The following is a 16,527-nucleotide window of genomic DNA, read 5'->3' as shown; positions in this document are numbered from 1 at the left end:
TGAGAATAATCTTAGTTTTATTTAAGTCTCTTAGTTTTAAGAATGAAATTAAAAATCATCACTTCAAACTGAGAACTCAACACAATCAGAAGTTGGAGTGAAACCAAAGTCAGCGCTCTTAGATTAAAACCTCAAAATTCTGAGAAAAAATGAGAATTCTGATTTCAATCTCTGACTCTTAAATAAAAAATTCAGAAAAATCACTTCACACTGAGAATTCTGAGAAAAAGGGCAGATTTTGGGCTAATGTCTCAGCATTCAGAATTTTTCACAGAGTTTATGTTTTATTGTGAATTAGGCTAATTTAAATCACCTTAAACTCAAAGTCAATCCAGCTGCTTAGGTTTACATGCCTCAGCATAAAGTCTGAAAGAACAGGAAACACTGAGTCCAAGTGTTTATGACTGAAAACAAGAGTTAAAGAGAAACTAGAGGCACTGAAGAGGCTAAAGGGGTCGCTCAGTCATGATGCTAAGCTAAGCTAGTTAGCACGATGTCCACACATGAGGCTGATTCCAGATAACAGCTAGCTCGTTTCTCTGACTCCAGGAGATAACGCCATGTGAAGAGCTCACTTTGAGAGAACAACAGGAACACTAGCGCTGGTCCTCATAAGTATCAGAGCACGCACACACACACACACACACACACACACACACACACGTGTCTGTGTAAAGTGACCTCTATGAGTGATAGTGCGAGTAATGGACCACACAGGAGGCCTCCTGCTCGTCTGAAGGCTGGACGACTAAAGATAAAATACAACCAGGGACACTAAAACCTGCCCTGCTCTCTCTGTTTTTCCTCCTTTCCCTCCCAACCTTCACACACACACACACATGTCCTCACACACACACACAGGAAGTGGAGAAGCGGACTCACTCCCCACGTAGAGGCAGGACCCGGCCAGGATGTGTCCCTTGTGGTTGTGGCAGACCAGGTTGTCCCCGGACGTCTGCCTGGAGGCGTTGAGTCCGGCCAGCGTCACGCTGAGGTTGGTGGGGCTCAGGACGCGGTACAGGGAGCTGGGCAGCTGCTGGCCGTTGAGCGTCCAGAACAGGGAGCTGGCGTGGACGCCGAGGTCCGGGTGGATCCAGCAGCTGGCCGTCAGGTTGGACCCCATGCGTAGGACGGGGTCCTGAGGGTAGATCAGAGCGACATCTGAAAGAGCGGAGGAGATGACGCCAGGTGAGCAACTTTATCAGACAACTTCTCCTGAACGAGCAACGTGACGCTCACGATGATCAGACGAGTCGAAGAGGATGAGAGTGAAGTCAAAATTCTAAGATTAACGTTTGAGTTCAGACTTTAATCTTAGTTTCATTTAGTTTTGTTGGTCTTTGTTTCATTCATGTCATATAAATACATGTACAATAGCTGGGACACTTTCCTTCTATGATTCTTGGGGTGCCGATTCAATTTAAAAAGTGATTCTTCAATATTTCCGATTTTTGCAATTTTCGTTCACTTTTTCAACCAGACCAAGTAAAAAGTTAAATGATGATGATGTCTACAGATATCTACAGCACATTTTCCTTAAACATGCACATCATGTGAGTCAGTTTGTAGGATTTACCCATAGGATCTGACATTTCAGCTCTTCTTAAACCCAGCTTAAAAAGAAAGACAGAAACTGAAGACATAATTTGAAAAGAATTTTTTTTTTTAACAATGAATCACAATTTAAATTGTTTAACAAAAAATCCCAAAACTACAATATTTTTTTTTTCTCCAGCCCCTACTGTACAATATAAAGATAAAAATAATATCCCATTACTGCTTTCTTATAGAAAGACCACAAGCAAAACAATCCTCAAACATAAACATTAATTTCCATTTTGTCACAAAAAAGAAAAAAAAAAATTTAAAATATATTAAAATGAACTGTTTTTATTTTAATTATTTTTTTATTTTATTTATTATTTTGTTAGTAATTTGTTATTATTTACTATTTATTTTTTATTCATTTATTTGATTATTTACTATTCATTTATTTCTTATTTATTTTTATGTACTATTCACATTTCTTATTAATTTGTTTTATTTAATATTTCTTTATTCTTTATTTATTTGTTTTATTATTTACTCTTTATTTATTCATTTATTTATTCATCTATTTTAATATTTACTTTTCATTTATTTTTCATGTATTTATTCTATTATTTATTATTTATTTACTTGCATTTTTGAAAAGGTCTGAACTCTGACTTCAGTATCAGAATATTTTCTCATGAACGTCTAATTTTTTACTCAAAATTTGAAAGCAATGCCTGATCTGTTTTTCAATTTTCTAGTCTTCATTGTTTTTCCCCTCAGTGGCTTTAATCCTCCTCAGAAACACAGCTTGTTTACTGCACTAAGAGATCACATTAAAGTTGCTCTTCAGGTGCATTCTGGGTAATGTAGGAGCCGGTCATTTTGGATCCTGACCCAAACATGGAACTACACACCAGAGCATCTCTACGTCTGAACCTTTAACTCTGACCAAACTGAACCTCAGAGTTAAACTAACACACTGAAACCTTTGACGATGTACTGACGACCAGATAAATCTGCTCTGCGTTCACTGCTGGATGGTGATGTTAAGACAAACCTTTGAGAAACAGGTAAATACAAACACCCACTGTTGCTGGTTTCTTGTGTGGAGATAACTTTGCTGATTTGAGGGAAAAAGTTTTAGATTTGCTGTCGTCTTTTGCTGCTTTCTGAAAAGTTCAAAACGTTTCATATTTGAGATTTGATTCAGTCGTCTTTTCATGTTTTTCTCCAGCACAGATCAGCCCTCACCCTGATGTCTTTCTTCTTCCGTCCTCCAGGATCGAGGCACCGCTGGCCGCTCGTTTTCTAAAGATTACAAAGTCTTGATTTTGTGAAAGTTGATCACTAAGTCTGAATGAACCTGAACACAACAGACTTGTCCGTCTGTGAATGTTTTGTCTCGTGTCTTGTGGCGTGATGACAGCGTGTGTAACCAACATGTCGTGTTGTGTTGTTGTCACTCATCCACAGGTTCCTCCTGTAAAAAACATTTGCTCTGCGTGACAAACAGAGAGTGGTGGTGGAGGACTTTCTGTGCTCACATGTTGGGGCTGAACGCGGGTTTCCTGCCCGCCTCAGCGGCCCTGTGGATCAAACTCTGAGCACACTGACGTCTGAGGGGAACACTCTGTCAGACCAGGACCAAATCTGGCCCGGGGGCCACGTCTTTCCAGCTGCCAGCCTCTGTACGCTGACAGACACCGTGCTCTCCTTTGAAGACGCTCGTTCAGCCGTTTGTCCTCATTGATTCTCTCATCATAACCCCGACACATCACTTCCTCGCTCATCAACGCCAGCACACAGCGCAGTGGGTGCAGAGAGGGCGTTTGTCTTTGTTACCGGAGACTCAAAGGGGGCCGTGATTAGCCAATAATGTGCTGCTGATCCAGCTGAATAACAAGCAGTGTTTATGTTTCTGAGCGGAGCGGAGGGGGAGTGTGACGCCCTCTAACACCCTGAATCCACCGGTTCAAACCCCTCAGAGAAAGACACCTCGCTGCTGTTTATTGTCTCGACTCGACACGCTCACTGGAGGAAACGGCCTGGAAGTGTTGTTTGTTTGAGGAGGCTGCTCGGAGCGCAGCTCGGTCTGAGACAGAAACAGGACTGAGAGCGAGGAGAAGAAGCTCGTCTTCAGGGGCTGAAAACACTTTTCTAAACGCTTAATGACGCCGCCCTGGAGTGTACGGCGAGCTCAGACTCTGACGTGTCTGCTCGACGGTGGACGTACATGTGGAGCACTTTGAGGGGCCAGCGTGGATGAGCCGAGAGGACCAAGTCACTCAACATTTAGTGACAGCGAGTCACGCAGCAAAAAGACACGGAGGAGATTAGGGATGTCTCTGAACAGATTTTTGACCTGATTTTAATACGTTTTGCTGATACAGATACTTTTAGACCCTTAAATATACTGTAACCAGTTTTACGTACATTTCCTTTTTATTTTTAAGTATAAAATAAACCATATTGCAATAAACTTATTCCCTCAACCAGCTCATAATAAAGACCTAAAGAAAAACAATCAATAAATAAATAAATAACATAAATCCTGAATAATTCAAGATTAAAGAAATAATACAACTCTGTATTATATTACAAAAGAAATTAAAAAAATAGTCAATAGATTAAGAGGAAAACCTTCAAAAGCACTGGTGCTAAACTTTGCACACAAAAACACAGACCAAGAAATAATCAAATTAATCAGAGGCTTTGTAACTGATGAATAAACTTGCTCTCTTAACCAGATCATAATAAAGAACTAAAGAACAATAAAAAAATAAAATAAAATAAAAATAAATCCTGTATAGTTATAACTCAGAAGCCTTAACTTGATATTACAATACAAATTTAAAAAAAAATCAATAGATTAAAAAAAAAAACCTTCAAAAAGCGCAAAACTTTGCACATAAAAACTGACCAAGAGAAAATCTCATTAATTAGAGGCTTTATAAGCGATTAATCACAATTAATCGTGATTAATCACAGATTAATCAGTATTACATACATATTGTTTTTTTTAAATGTTGTAATAAAATAAACTGCATTGCAATAAACTTGCTTTTTCAACAAAGTCATAATTAAGATGTAAAGAACAAAAATAAATAAATGAATGAATGAAAAAATAACAAAGAACCTGAATAGTTCATACTCCTTAAGCCTTAACAAAAGTCAATTTTACAAAAGAAATTAAAAAATAGTCAAAAAATTTAGAAGAAAACCTTCAAAAGTGCTGATACTAAACTTTGCATAGAAATATACTGACCAAGAAATAATCTATTTAACTAGAAAAGCAATTTCTGAAGAAATTGCGCTGTGAATGCAGAATGCTGAAGCAGCTTGCGCTGAACTGCTAATGCAACGAAAGCTGAACCTGAATGACTGAAGATATGTCTGAAAATGGTTGAAAAACTCTTGAAAAGCTTGCGCTCAACTGCTAATGCAGAATGCTGAACATGAATGACTGAAGGTTTGTCTGAAAATGGCTGAATGAAGTCTTAAAATGCTTGCGCTGAACTGCTAAAGCAAAATTCTGAACAAGAATGGCTTAAGTTATGTCTGAAAATGGCTGAATGAAGTCGTAAAAAGCTAGTGCTGAACTGCTAATGCAGAATACTGAACATGAATGACTGAAGTTATGTCTAAAAATATTTAAATTAAGTCATGACAAGCTGGCACTCAACTGCTAATGCCAAATGCTAAATTAACCTGCTATGAACTCTTGGATGAAAGGAAATTAATGGATGAATCAGTTAAATGGATAAATGAATTTAAAGTTGAAATGGCTGCATCTTTTCAAAATTTGAAGCAATGAATTAAATTTTAAAGAACAGTTATGGAAATAATGACCTGACTGAGGGAAAATGCAAGTCTCATCTCTGAAACGCTGTTAAAATGAAATTCTGTGTGTCCTGTGTGTGAGTTTTTAATCATGTAAGCCTTTTAGCTGAGGCCCATCTGAAGCCAGATGTTGCCATGGTGATCATTGTTTACCAACTGCCATCAGAGAGCTGGTGGAGTCTGTTGATTCCCAACACATTTCCACTGAAATCAGGGTGTCAAACTGCCTACAACTGTGACAAAACCAAGGGGCCGATAAGAAAAGTGATCACACCGTAGGAATCCTGAGACCCTGAGGAAGCTGTCTGTGTTAATTTCATGTCTAAAGATGCAGAAATAGGCCCATGACAGCGATAGATAGATGAGGGAAATTTGACAGATCTCTGAGAAAACCCCTCAGGAATTAACATTGGAGTACATGGGTGCCGGAGCTGACTTTGCCCGACAGTTGGCCATTTTGTGAAAAAGTGCTCCATCCTTTTGCTTTAAAAACCACTTTGTCAGAGGCAGGACAAGACTACTTACATGCTGAGGGCTTATTTGTGTTGATAGCTCAAAAAATGTGGCCATGAGAGCAGTTTACCCAGAAGTTTCTCAGGTCTTGTTTCCCCCTCTCCCTGCTCTGTCGTTTGAATCTCCCACTCTGAGCTGAAACATTCCGTCCAATACACACCAATGTTAAACGGCTTGAAGAGCTGAAATGCATCATGACCTTTGAAGGGTCATTGTGAAGAAACTATGAATGCTAGGAAACTATGGAAACCCACTGAATGAAGCCAAAAGATAGCTGAATATTTTGAAGTTTGAATGGATTTTGTAGCTGAATGTATGACTGAATGAGAAGGGTTTGAAGAAGGCTGAAAAAAGGTCCTGAAGGGAGAAAATTTTGAAAATTCCGCATTCATCTCTATGGGACCGAAATCTCGTAAAACGTTGAATATCTCGGAGAGTATTTGTGAAAAGTTTCTGAAGAGTCATAGCCCCCTTGTTCCCACTGAAACACACGTTTTGAAGTTTGAACGGTGAAAATCGGTTGAAGTTTGCAGAAGTTTTAGCGGTCCAAAAAAGCGGGCGGAAGAAGAAGAAGAAGAAGAAGAAGAACTAGAAAAGCAATTTCTGAAGAAATTGCGCTGTGAATGCAGAATGCTGAAGCAGCTTGCGCTGAACTGCTAATGCAACGAAAGCTGAACCTGAATGACTGAAGATATGTCTGAAAATGGTTGAAAAAGTCTTGAAAAGCTTGCGCTCAACTGCTAATGCAGAATGCTGAACATTAATGACTGAAGGTTTGTCTGAAAATGGCTGAATGAAGTCTTAAATTGCTTGCGCTGAACTGCTAAAGCAAAATTCTGAACAAGAATGGCTAAAGTTATGTCTAAAAATATTTGAATTAAGTCTTGAAAAGCTTGTGCTCAACTGCAAAAGCAGAATGCTAAATGTGAATGACTGAATTTATGTCTGAAAATGGTTGCAATAATTCATGAAAAGCTGGCACTCAACTGCTAATGCAGAATGCTAAATTAACCTGCCATGAACTCTTGGATGAAAGGAAATTAATGGATGAATCAGTTAAATGGATAAATGAATTTAAAGTTGAAGTGGCTGCATCTTTTCAAAATTTGAAGCAATGAATTAAATTTTAAAGAACAGTTATGGAAATAATGACCTGACTGAGGGAAAATGCAAGTCTCATCTCTGAAACGCTGTTAAAATGAAATTCTGTGTGTCCTGTGTGTAAGTTTTTAATCATGTAAGCCTGTCAGCTGAGGCTCATCTGAAGCCAGATGTTGCCATGGTGATCATTGTTTACCAACTGCCATCAGAGAGCTGGTGGAGTCTGTTGATTCCCAACACATTTCACTGAAATCAAGGTGTCAAACTGCCTACAACTGTGACAAAACCAAAGGGCCGATAAGAAAAATGATCACACCGTAGGAATCCTGAGACCCTGAGGAAGCTGTCTGTGTTAATTTCATGTCTAAAGATGCAGAAATAGGCCCATGACAGCGATAGATAGATGAGGGAAATTTGACTGATCTCTGAGAAAACCCCTCAGGAATTAACATTGGAGTACATGGGTGCCGGAGCTGACTTTGCCCGACAGTTGGCCATTTTGTGACAAAGTGCTCCATCCTTTTGCTTTAAAAACCACTTTGTCAGAAGCAGGACAAGACTACTTACATGCTGAGGGCTTATTTGTGTTGATAGCTCAAAAAATGTGGCCAAGAGAGCAGTTTACCCAGAAGTTTCTCAGGTCTTGTTTCCCCCTCTCCCTGCTCTGTCGTTTGAATCTCCCACTCTGAGCTGAAACATTCCGTCCAATACACACCAATGTTAAATGGCTTGAAGAGCTGAAATGCATCATGACCTTTGAAGGGTCCTTGTGAAGTAACTATGAATGCTAAGAAACATTTGAAACCCACTGAATGAAGCCAAAAGATAGCTGAATATTTTGAAGTTTGAATGGAGTTTGTAGCTGAATTTATGACTGAATGAGAAGGGTTTGAAGCAGGCTGAAAAAAATGTCCTGAAGGGAGAAAATTTTGAAAATTCCGCATTCATCTCTATGGGACCGAAATTTCTTAAATTGTTGAATATCTCGGAAAGTATTTGTGAAAAGTTTCTGAAGAGTCATAGCCCCCTTGTCCCCACTGGAACACACGTTTTGAAGTTTGAACGGTGAAAATCGGTTGAAGTTTGTAGAAGTTTTAGTGGTCCAAAAAAGCGGGCGGAAGAAGAAGAAGAAGAAGAAGAAGAAGAATAAATTTTTTTGACACAGAAGAACATATGCTGTGAATGCATTACTGCATTCACAGCAATAAATTTTTTTGACACAGAAGAACATATGCTGTGAATGCATTACTGCATTCACAGCAATTAGAGACTTTGTAACCGATTAATCGTGATTAATCATGATTAATCACATATCAATATTTGGCATGAGATTAACATTTTTAAGCTTAAATGGGTTTAGGTAAATTTCTGACTCAATGAACAGACATATGCTTAAACAACAACAAAAAAATAGCATCTATTTTTAATCTTACATACTTTGTAAATGTTAAGTCAGTTTAAGGATCATTTCTGCGTTACCAGCAGGGAATATTTTTGAAGCCCAACCAATATATTCAAGTTTTTGCTGACTTTTTGTGAACTTTACACTTGTAAACTTTAGGAAAATAAGTCAAGGGGAAAGTGTAAAGTACAGGGAGATTTACAGCTGCCGTAAAGCGTGACGGTGCTGAAAACACGTGAAAACTGGATCGGCCCGATCCTCCAAAGAAAGCCACATCGAGCGCCTATATCAACCGCTGTATCGATGCATGTTTGTGTGTTTTTAGGTCTTTGACTCACGCAAACATCTCAGCGCAGGAAAAGTGATCCTTTAATGTCATAATGTGCAAAAAGAAGCTGAAGGAATGAGACTTTAAGTCGACTTTTAGGGACAGAAACTGTCTGTAAAGGATTAACATCCAGCATGATGATGTTTTTATTCACCAACAGGACGAATGGAGCCAAAATTATGAGCCGCACTAAAATCTAATTACATGTTAGCAGAGATTTCCACATTTACAGGTTTTTATTCAGTGGCATCTGCAAACCACAAACCCCAGAGAGAGCAGGGAAGCTCCCTTCATTATCACCGAGGATAAAACCCTAACGACCAATTAGAGCCCGTAATAAACAGCAGGGCAGCTCGGGATCACCGCCCATTGTCTCCTCTAAGCCCCTGAAACTACACTTTCTTTTATTAGCGCCTTTCAAACAGGATGAATAACAGGAGCTGCTTTCAGACGAGCTGCTCTCTAACCGCCGCTGAGCTCGCCATAAAACCTAATCCAGCCACTCAAACAGGGGGAGCGGACATAACTTTGATTTATTTACGTTACTGTGCATTAAGCTGCCGGTTAACATTCTCCAAAACCTCAGCAAGTGATGTCACTGCTTTGTTGCGGTCCGTAAAGCGCCCCCTTCTTCACCCTCCATGTGTTAAAGGAATTATGGCCCCGACTTGTTGAAATTCAGCCTCCTGGGAGATGAGCTTTCTCTGCAGGGATACAACAGCTAAACTTCAGCAGAGAGCATCAATAACAAGAGGTGTCAGGTGGAAGAAGTGCTTTTTTAATGTGTGCACCATCAAACGTGGGAGATGGCCTCTTCAGAGTCTGAGAGTCTCCATTTTTCTGCAGCACATTAACAGAAAACGACGCTGGTTTCGACTTTTGGAGCTGTTTCCTGAAATTTAAACACGAGTGTCCTCATTTATGGAAGTTTGAAAAGTCCTGTGGATTGTTTTAAGAGCTTGGTGCAACTTTTGCAACATCAAATCTTATAAAAACTGCACTTTTACTTATTTAAAGTCACTTTAATAAGTCCATTTCAGACCCAACTTTAGCTTTTAGTCATTTTAAAGTTGATTATTCTTATTCTGCGCTGACTTTTTTCAGTCCTGTTGTTGTTTTTGTGTAAAATCTGACTCTACCCTCTTTATTTAACATATTTAACATAAAGTCCAGTGTTTGCTCCATGTGCACTGCCTTCAAACAGATCATTTCCCATATTTAACCTCTTATATTCTGCTCCCAGTCATGCCAGGTTAGCACATTATCTGTAACATGCTCTGGAAAACTTCCCCTCTTCATATTTTGCAGTATTTGAGCTGTTTGCCCTCGCTGATGCTCTCCCAGCTTTAATGCTCCTGTAACCTTTTCATGGTGTCTTAAAGCAGAGTGTGAATGTGCGCTGGATGCATTCAGTGATTACCAAATAAAGAGTCTTAAAAAGTGAGATTCTGTGTTTCTTAAAGTCTTATTTTGGACCCTGGAGTGAGTCGGTGTCACCCAGAGCTCGGATCTGTGGGTGACACCTGGCTAAACGGATCCTAGCTGAAAAAAGGAGCCGAACCGAGCCCTCCCCACAGCAGGACCCTGCCTTTGCGCATGGATTGGACCTCTGGGAGAAGAAACTTACGTGTGGACAGGGACAGCACGCCGGAGGAGCTCAGCAGGAGGAGAAGCCAGCACATTCCCCACACGGTTTTCATGTTTCCCCCCACGGTCTGCGTGATCCTGTCCGGATCCCTCGTCCTCGTGTTGTTGTGATGTCGCCTTCTCTTCGATCCGGGGGAGAAATTACGCACAGTGGGAAGAGGAAAAACAGCCCGGGTTCAAGCTGAGTGCTCCGGATTGTGTTAGCAAGGCAAGTCCGAGGAAGAAAGAGCGCGACCCGGGGGGAAAAGTCCCTCCTGAGGACCCATAAGGCCACTGGTCCCGTGGAAAGGCTGAAAGGGTGAGTGTTCGCAGTCCTGTTCGCAGTCTTTCTGCTCTTAATGCTTCCTGCAGCTCAATCAGACACAAGTTCATACTCCATAAGCCCCGCCCTCCCCTCGCTTTCTCTCTTCCCACACAGTCATTTCCCCTCTCCGTCCTTCACTGCTCCTCTTCCTCTCTTTCTGCTGGGGACCATTCACTTTCTCTGAATCACTGGATCTGGATCTTTCCTCGCCTCAGGTCTCAGCTGGAGGACTGGACTGAGTCACTGACAGTCACAGGAAAAGTTTCCAAACCCTGGAGCATCTTCATTTCTCTCATGTCACCTCTGAAACCTTGAATTATTTTCGCCTTATGCACCAGGTGTGACTCAGACATGACTGACAGCTCTGTGTTATCATCATTGTTAAAGCACTGGACTGATTTCTGCTGGATTGGAGGATTGGTTTTTAAACCCTGAATGCTGTTTTTGTCCTCAGAGATTTGAGGCTGAATTTATGAGAAAATCAGATCATCTGTGTTTAGACGAACTAACCCGACAGCACATTCTTTGACCTTTTCTGGAGTTTTACGCTTTAACTGTCACATTCTGGGAAGAAAAAACCCCGATAACACTTTTCTTACAAGATGAGTCGATAAGAAATGAAATTATTTTACTTAATTTGAAGTAGTGGTAGGAATCGATTAGAATTCATCTAATAAATTAAAGGGGTTGTAATCGATTAATCGCAAATAATCATGATTAATCACAATTAATCGCGATTAATCGCAAATAATCATGATTAATCGTGATTAATTGCATTTTAATCACAGTTTAAATTAAATTTGGCACTGACTCAACGAACAGACATATGCATACACTTAAACAAAAAAAATCATGTTTATTTTTAATCTTATGTTCTTTTTAAATGTAAAGTTCAGTTTAAGGATCATTTCTACATTTCCAGCAGGGAATATTCTCAAAGCTCAACAAGTTAATTCAAGTTTTTCAGGACATTTTGTGAACTTTAAACCTGTAAACTTTAGGAAAATAAGTCCAAAGGATGCATAATTGTCTTGATTCTAGCAGTGGAGCTGACCCAGATGGCCTTGAAATCTCACATTCTGTCATTCCCCTTGTCTGATTTATCAAATATGCCAATTGATACCTGTGAAAATTAGTTTTCAGTCAACTTTATCAAAATATTAATGAGTTTGAAATTCTATTTCCATATCAATCTGGTTTCAGGTCAAGTTTTTCTACAACAACAGCTCTCCTTAAAGTCACCAAAGTCATAACATCCTCTTTGGACGACAGTTTGCTCACTGGGCAATACTCATAGATCTTTAAAAGGCTTTTAAAATGGTTGACCACTGTCTCCTCCTCCATAAGCTCCATGCGATGGGACTCTCTGGTTCGTCTTCAACCTCCATCACAGATACCAGTATGTGTCTCTCTTCAGGGCACAGTAAGGCTTTCTGTTAATGGGAAAAGGTGTTCCCCAGGGTTCTTTCTTAGGTCCACTACTGTTCAATCTTTAAGGCTGTTTACACGACAACGGTTTGAGGGTGAAACGCGAAAGTTCTGTTGAGTTTCGGCCGAGAACGGCCTCCAGGGTGGGATTTTTCTGAAATGCTGCAGCCACCGTTGCCATGTAAACAGTAAGCCAGTGTTTTCAGTGGAAACACTGATGTCACACTCCGCTTCCATACTGTCCACACTGGACATGAACACAGTATTACAAGGTTATGTATTAAAGAATAAATATTGCAAATTGAAAAGAAATTTTATTATTAAAGAAATTGAATTTTTTAACCATATAATCACACAAGACAACCGTAAATTGGTACTGTTGAGTACCAACACCAATTGCCAGATACCAGGCAACGGTACCGTATCATTTTAGATGTGACAGGTACCCATCCCTATCTGCTGCTCCACTTCTGCTCTTCCGCTCTACTGGACAAGACAGTTATAGCGCCACCTACAGGCCTGGAATGCTTGCTAAAACATTTTACGGATGAAACACTGTCATGTAAACGGGGCCTTTATCAATGACTTACCACAAGCTTGTTCTGATCGTCACATTCACCTTTATGCTGATGATACTATTGATTACACTTCTGGATCTAACATTTCTTGAATTTCCCGTCAAATTTTTGTTTATATACAAAAATGGTTTTCATCCAGAAAACTTCTAGGAAATAAAACGTTTTTTGGTACCTGGCAAAAAGTTTTACATTCTGGTAAAATGTCCATTATTTATCCAGGTGATACCCGGAGGAGATTTATTCTGTTAGATCATAGACTGCACAGATACCTTTGTGACATCACCCATTTGTTTCTAATGCAGCGTCTTGAGGCAAGTCGTTGACAGCGGCCATCTTGGAAATGGATGTTGATGGGTCTTTTAATGTCTCTCTAAATTGTTGTTTTATGTTTTTAATTCTTATATGATTTATTTTTTATGTTTTATGGGCTATATTGTTTTTATAGCTTTTTATTTTTCTGCCACTGGCTGTTTTAAATATTTTAGATAAACAGAGCTGATATTGACGTCCCCTAAACTGCTGTGTTATAAAAAAAAAAAAAAACAATCAGACCTAAGTTGTTTTAGGGCCCAGGCTCTCAACATGTTTATTTCTGTTGTAAAAATCAGTTTTTGAATGGGTGTGTATGTGGTTTCTGAAGTTTCTGCAGCCAGCCTCTAGTGGACACAACAGGAACTGCAGTTGTAACACTTCACTGGCTTCATTTCTCACAGATTGCTGCTTGTATTCAACCAAAATGACTTTAAAGCTCATGCAACTGTAAGCTAACGTTTCCTAGCTCTGAGTATTTTAGACGATGTATGTAAACAACTCCTGCTGTTACTTGTTGATGCTAACGTTTGCTAATAAAGTAGACTCTGGTGACTCAGGGAGGAGGTTAATGTTTAGTTATAAGCCTCGATGATAAACATTTTCTGTCTGTAGTTATTTCCTTCAAAGGAAGAACAAAAGTCTCTTGGTTTAATACAAGTTTAAGAGTCGCTAACGTTGTTTTCTATAACTGTACTTTGTGTAACTGTACCAAGTATTTAGGAAGCTCTTCTCTTTGGTTTTTAAAGCAGCCTCTGGACGTCAGCCGTGCAGAGATTCCTCTGCTGTAATATTCCATATAAAACATGACCCTGTGGTTTCTTTTAACAGGATCAAACCATTGTTTACTTTGTTTACTGAGCCATTGTGCTCAATACGCTGCTCGTAACTTCTTTATGGGGCAGTGACTAAGCATGAGTAGAAGCATGACGTCCTGAAACAGCCACAAACTGTCTCACTTACTGCTGATTTATGGCGTATTTATTTAACATGCCCTTTAGGTCCCCGTGACCTTTGTTAAGTATGTAAACAAGAAGCCCAAACGTACAATTTAAACACATTAGACGTAATTAAATGAGACGACCACAAGGTTTGATCATCGGAGCTTTTCCCGGCACAGAATTCGACTTTTCATGGAGGGAAAACCGCAGGTGTTACTAATAGCATCAACAAAGGCTTTGTTCTTTTCCATTAAGCTGCAACAATGAGCCGGATCCACCAGAGCTGGATCCTAAAGCTGCCACAGCTATTCGATGGATCACACAGACGCCATTTTTCACCAACATCCCGCTCAGAGGAGAGCGTGCTCTGTGGGCAAACAGGAAAGAAAACAGATCACAGGTACACGGAGAGAGCTGGAGGAGAAACCGAACAGAGAGTTTGGTTTTATGACTCTCCAGAGAGGAACAGCCTCCGTTTGTCGTCAGGGCTCAGTGAAACTGAGGATGAGGTGGTGTGAGGACATTGGGGATGTTCCTCCTGTGTCTGTGCATGGTGTTTCAGAGGATAACGTTTAGAAACATGGGCTGTTGTTCAAGAGGAGGAGCTTTTTGAAGGAAATGTGTCTGAAGAGAAGAACTCTTTTCATTATAAGATGAGCAAAGCTGCATAAGAGACACAAACCAACAAATATGTCAGTAAAACAACACTTGATAAGATCAGTGGTTCCAAAACTTTTTCAACTCCCACTTTTAAGTCTCAGAATTGTTCAAAGTCCACCTCCATCCCCATAAATATAGAGGCCATGAAATGTGTTTCAAGAGCCTTTTTTTAAATTGAAGATTGAACATTTGGGACTGAATTCTGCAATGCCATCCAGCTGCAAAGTGGTCCAGACAATCAAAACCAAAGTTCCTATCTCTTATTTACTTGTCACATGTCTATAGCAGCAAACAAACAAACAAACATAATAATAATAATAATAATGATAATAGTAATAATAATAACAACAATAATTATAATGATAATGATGATGATAATAATAATAACAATAACAAAAACAATAACAATAACAATAATAATAATTATGATTACAATAATATAATAAAATAAAAGTAATAATGAAAAATATAAATAAATAAATAACAACAACAACAATGGTATTAATAATAATAATAATAATAATAATAATAATAATAATAATAATAATAATAATAATAATAATAATAAAAATAATGATGATAAAAAATAATAAATGAATAACAACAATAATAGTAATTACAATTTTTAGTATTAGTATTAGTATTATTTTAACAAGAACAACAACAATAAAAATAATAATAACAATAATAAAATAAAATAAAATAAAAAATAATAATAGTAATGATAGAAATAAAGATAAATTAATAATTCAAAATAATAATAATAATAATTATAACATCCTTTTATATGAAGCTGAGTTTTAACATTTATAACATTATTCTGTAAATTTTTTCTAATGTTTTATACTGAAACCCTCCACCCCCACAAAACTCACATTGTTTTGGAAATAATTTGGAGGTCCACTTGCAATTCCTTCATGGCCCACCAGGGGGTCAAGGCCCACAGTTTGGGAATCACTAAATTATATTATTTAAATTTTATAAAACTCCGACATTTTAACAAAAATCAACTTTGTACAGTATGCTTTGTTCACCAGGAGCCTCATGATACAATGTGTTATATTTGGTCCAATAACAGCCCATCACCTGAGACAGGTAAAGTCTCATTTACAGAATTTTACAATTCTTAATCAATGCATCAATACTGGGCCCCACATTGTCCATTCAAATATAAATGCAAGGCCCAGTATTATTAATTAAAATATTGATGTTATGCCTCCATATTCAAATTTGAAATACTGATGTAGGCCCTCACAGTATTTATTTAAATATCCATACTAAGTCCAGAAAGAATTAATTATCAAATCAATATTAAGCCTCAACATATTTAAAAATAAATGTATATTTATCTATATTATCCCTCATATTATTTGTTTAAATACTCAAACTTTAACCCCACATTATAAATTTAGATATTAATGTTAAGGCCCCTGCTATTAATACTTGTTTTACATCATTTGTATTATGATAAATATTTATCTGTATTTCATTTTTTATCCCACCCTTGTCGTAAAGTGTGTTTAAATAAATGAATGAGCCATAAACATGTCAAGTTTATTTAGTTGGACGTTTTAACATAAATGTAAATGGAGAATCCTCGGCTTTTGGAGCCAGCCTCTAGTGGACACTTGAGGAACTGCAGTTTGTTTAATTTTCCGGAATTCTGTGATATCACATTTACATGTATCTACATACTTTTAAGATTTTTTTTAATTTATTAACCTACACAAAAACTAAAGTATTTAAAATTTTAGCCATTATTTTTTACATAAAGATGGCAGGTTATATAAATCGAATAAATATGACACCCAAGAAAAAACAAATCTGAAGTGGAAATATCCATGTACGTGTGAACGCAGCATAAAATCTTGAGAATAGGAGCAGAGAAAGTGCAAGAATAGAAACAGAGGCCGCCATAAAAGTCAGTGGAGTTTAAAACC

General features: G+C 38.3%; 1 protein-coding gene across 2 annotated transcripts in view; it reads right to left on the bottom strand.

The window, feature by feature from the left end:
• The window catches only part of crlf1a (cytokine receptor-like factor 1a), a 31,026-nt gene extending 20,273 nt beyond the window's left edge, over positions 1–10,753 (bottom strand). For both annotated transcript variants that reach the window (XM_074691691.1, XM_074691690.1), the window contains exons 1-2: positions 10,348–10,753; positions 883–1,161 (exon numbers count right to left, since the gene is read on the bottom strand). In XM_074691691.1, the coding sequence (XP_074547792.1) occupies positions 883–1,161; positions 10,348–10,420 (352 nt within the window). In that variant the 5' untranslated portion in view covers positions 10,421–10,753. The remainder of the gene's footprint in view (positions 1–882; positions 1,162–10,347) is intronic.
• Between the last annotated feature and the right edge of the window lie 5,774 nt (positions 10,754–16,527).

The sequence above is a fragment of the Halichoeres trimaculatus genome, unplaced genomic scaffold (genome assembly GCF_033239565.1).
Source record: "Halichoeres trimaculatus isolate MK-OKI-2021-1 unplaced genomic scaffold, fHalTri1.1 fHalTri1_scaffold_17, whole genome shotgun sequence".
NCBI lineage: Eukaryota > Metazoa > Chordata > Actinopteri > Labriformes > Labridae > Halichoeres > Halichoeres trimaculatus.
Note: the sequence above shows the minus strand (reverse complement) of the source record. Positions and strands in the feature narration are given on the sequence as shown.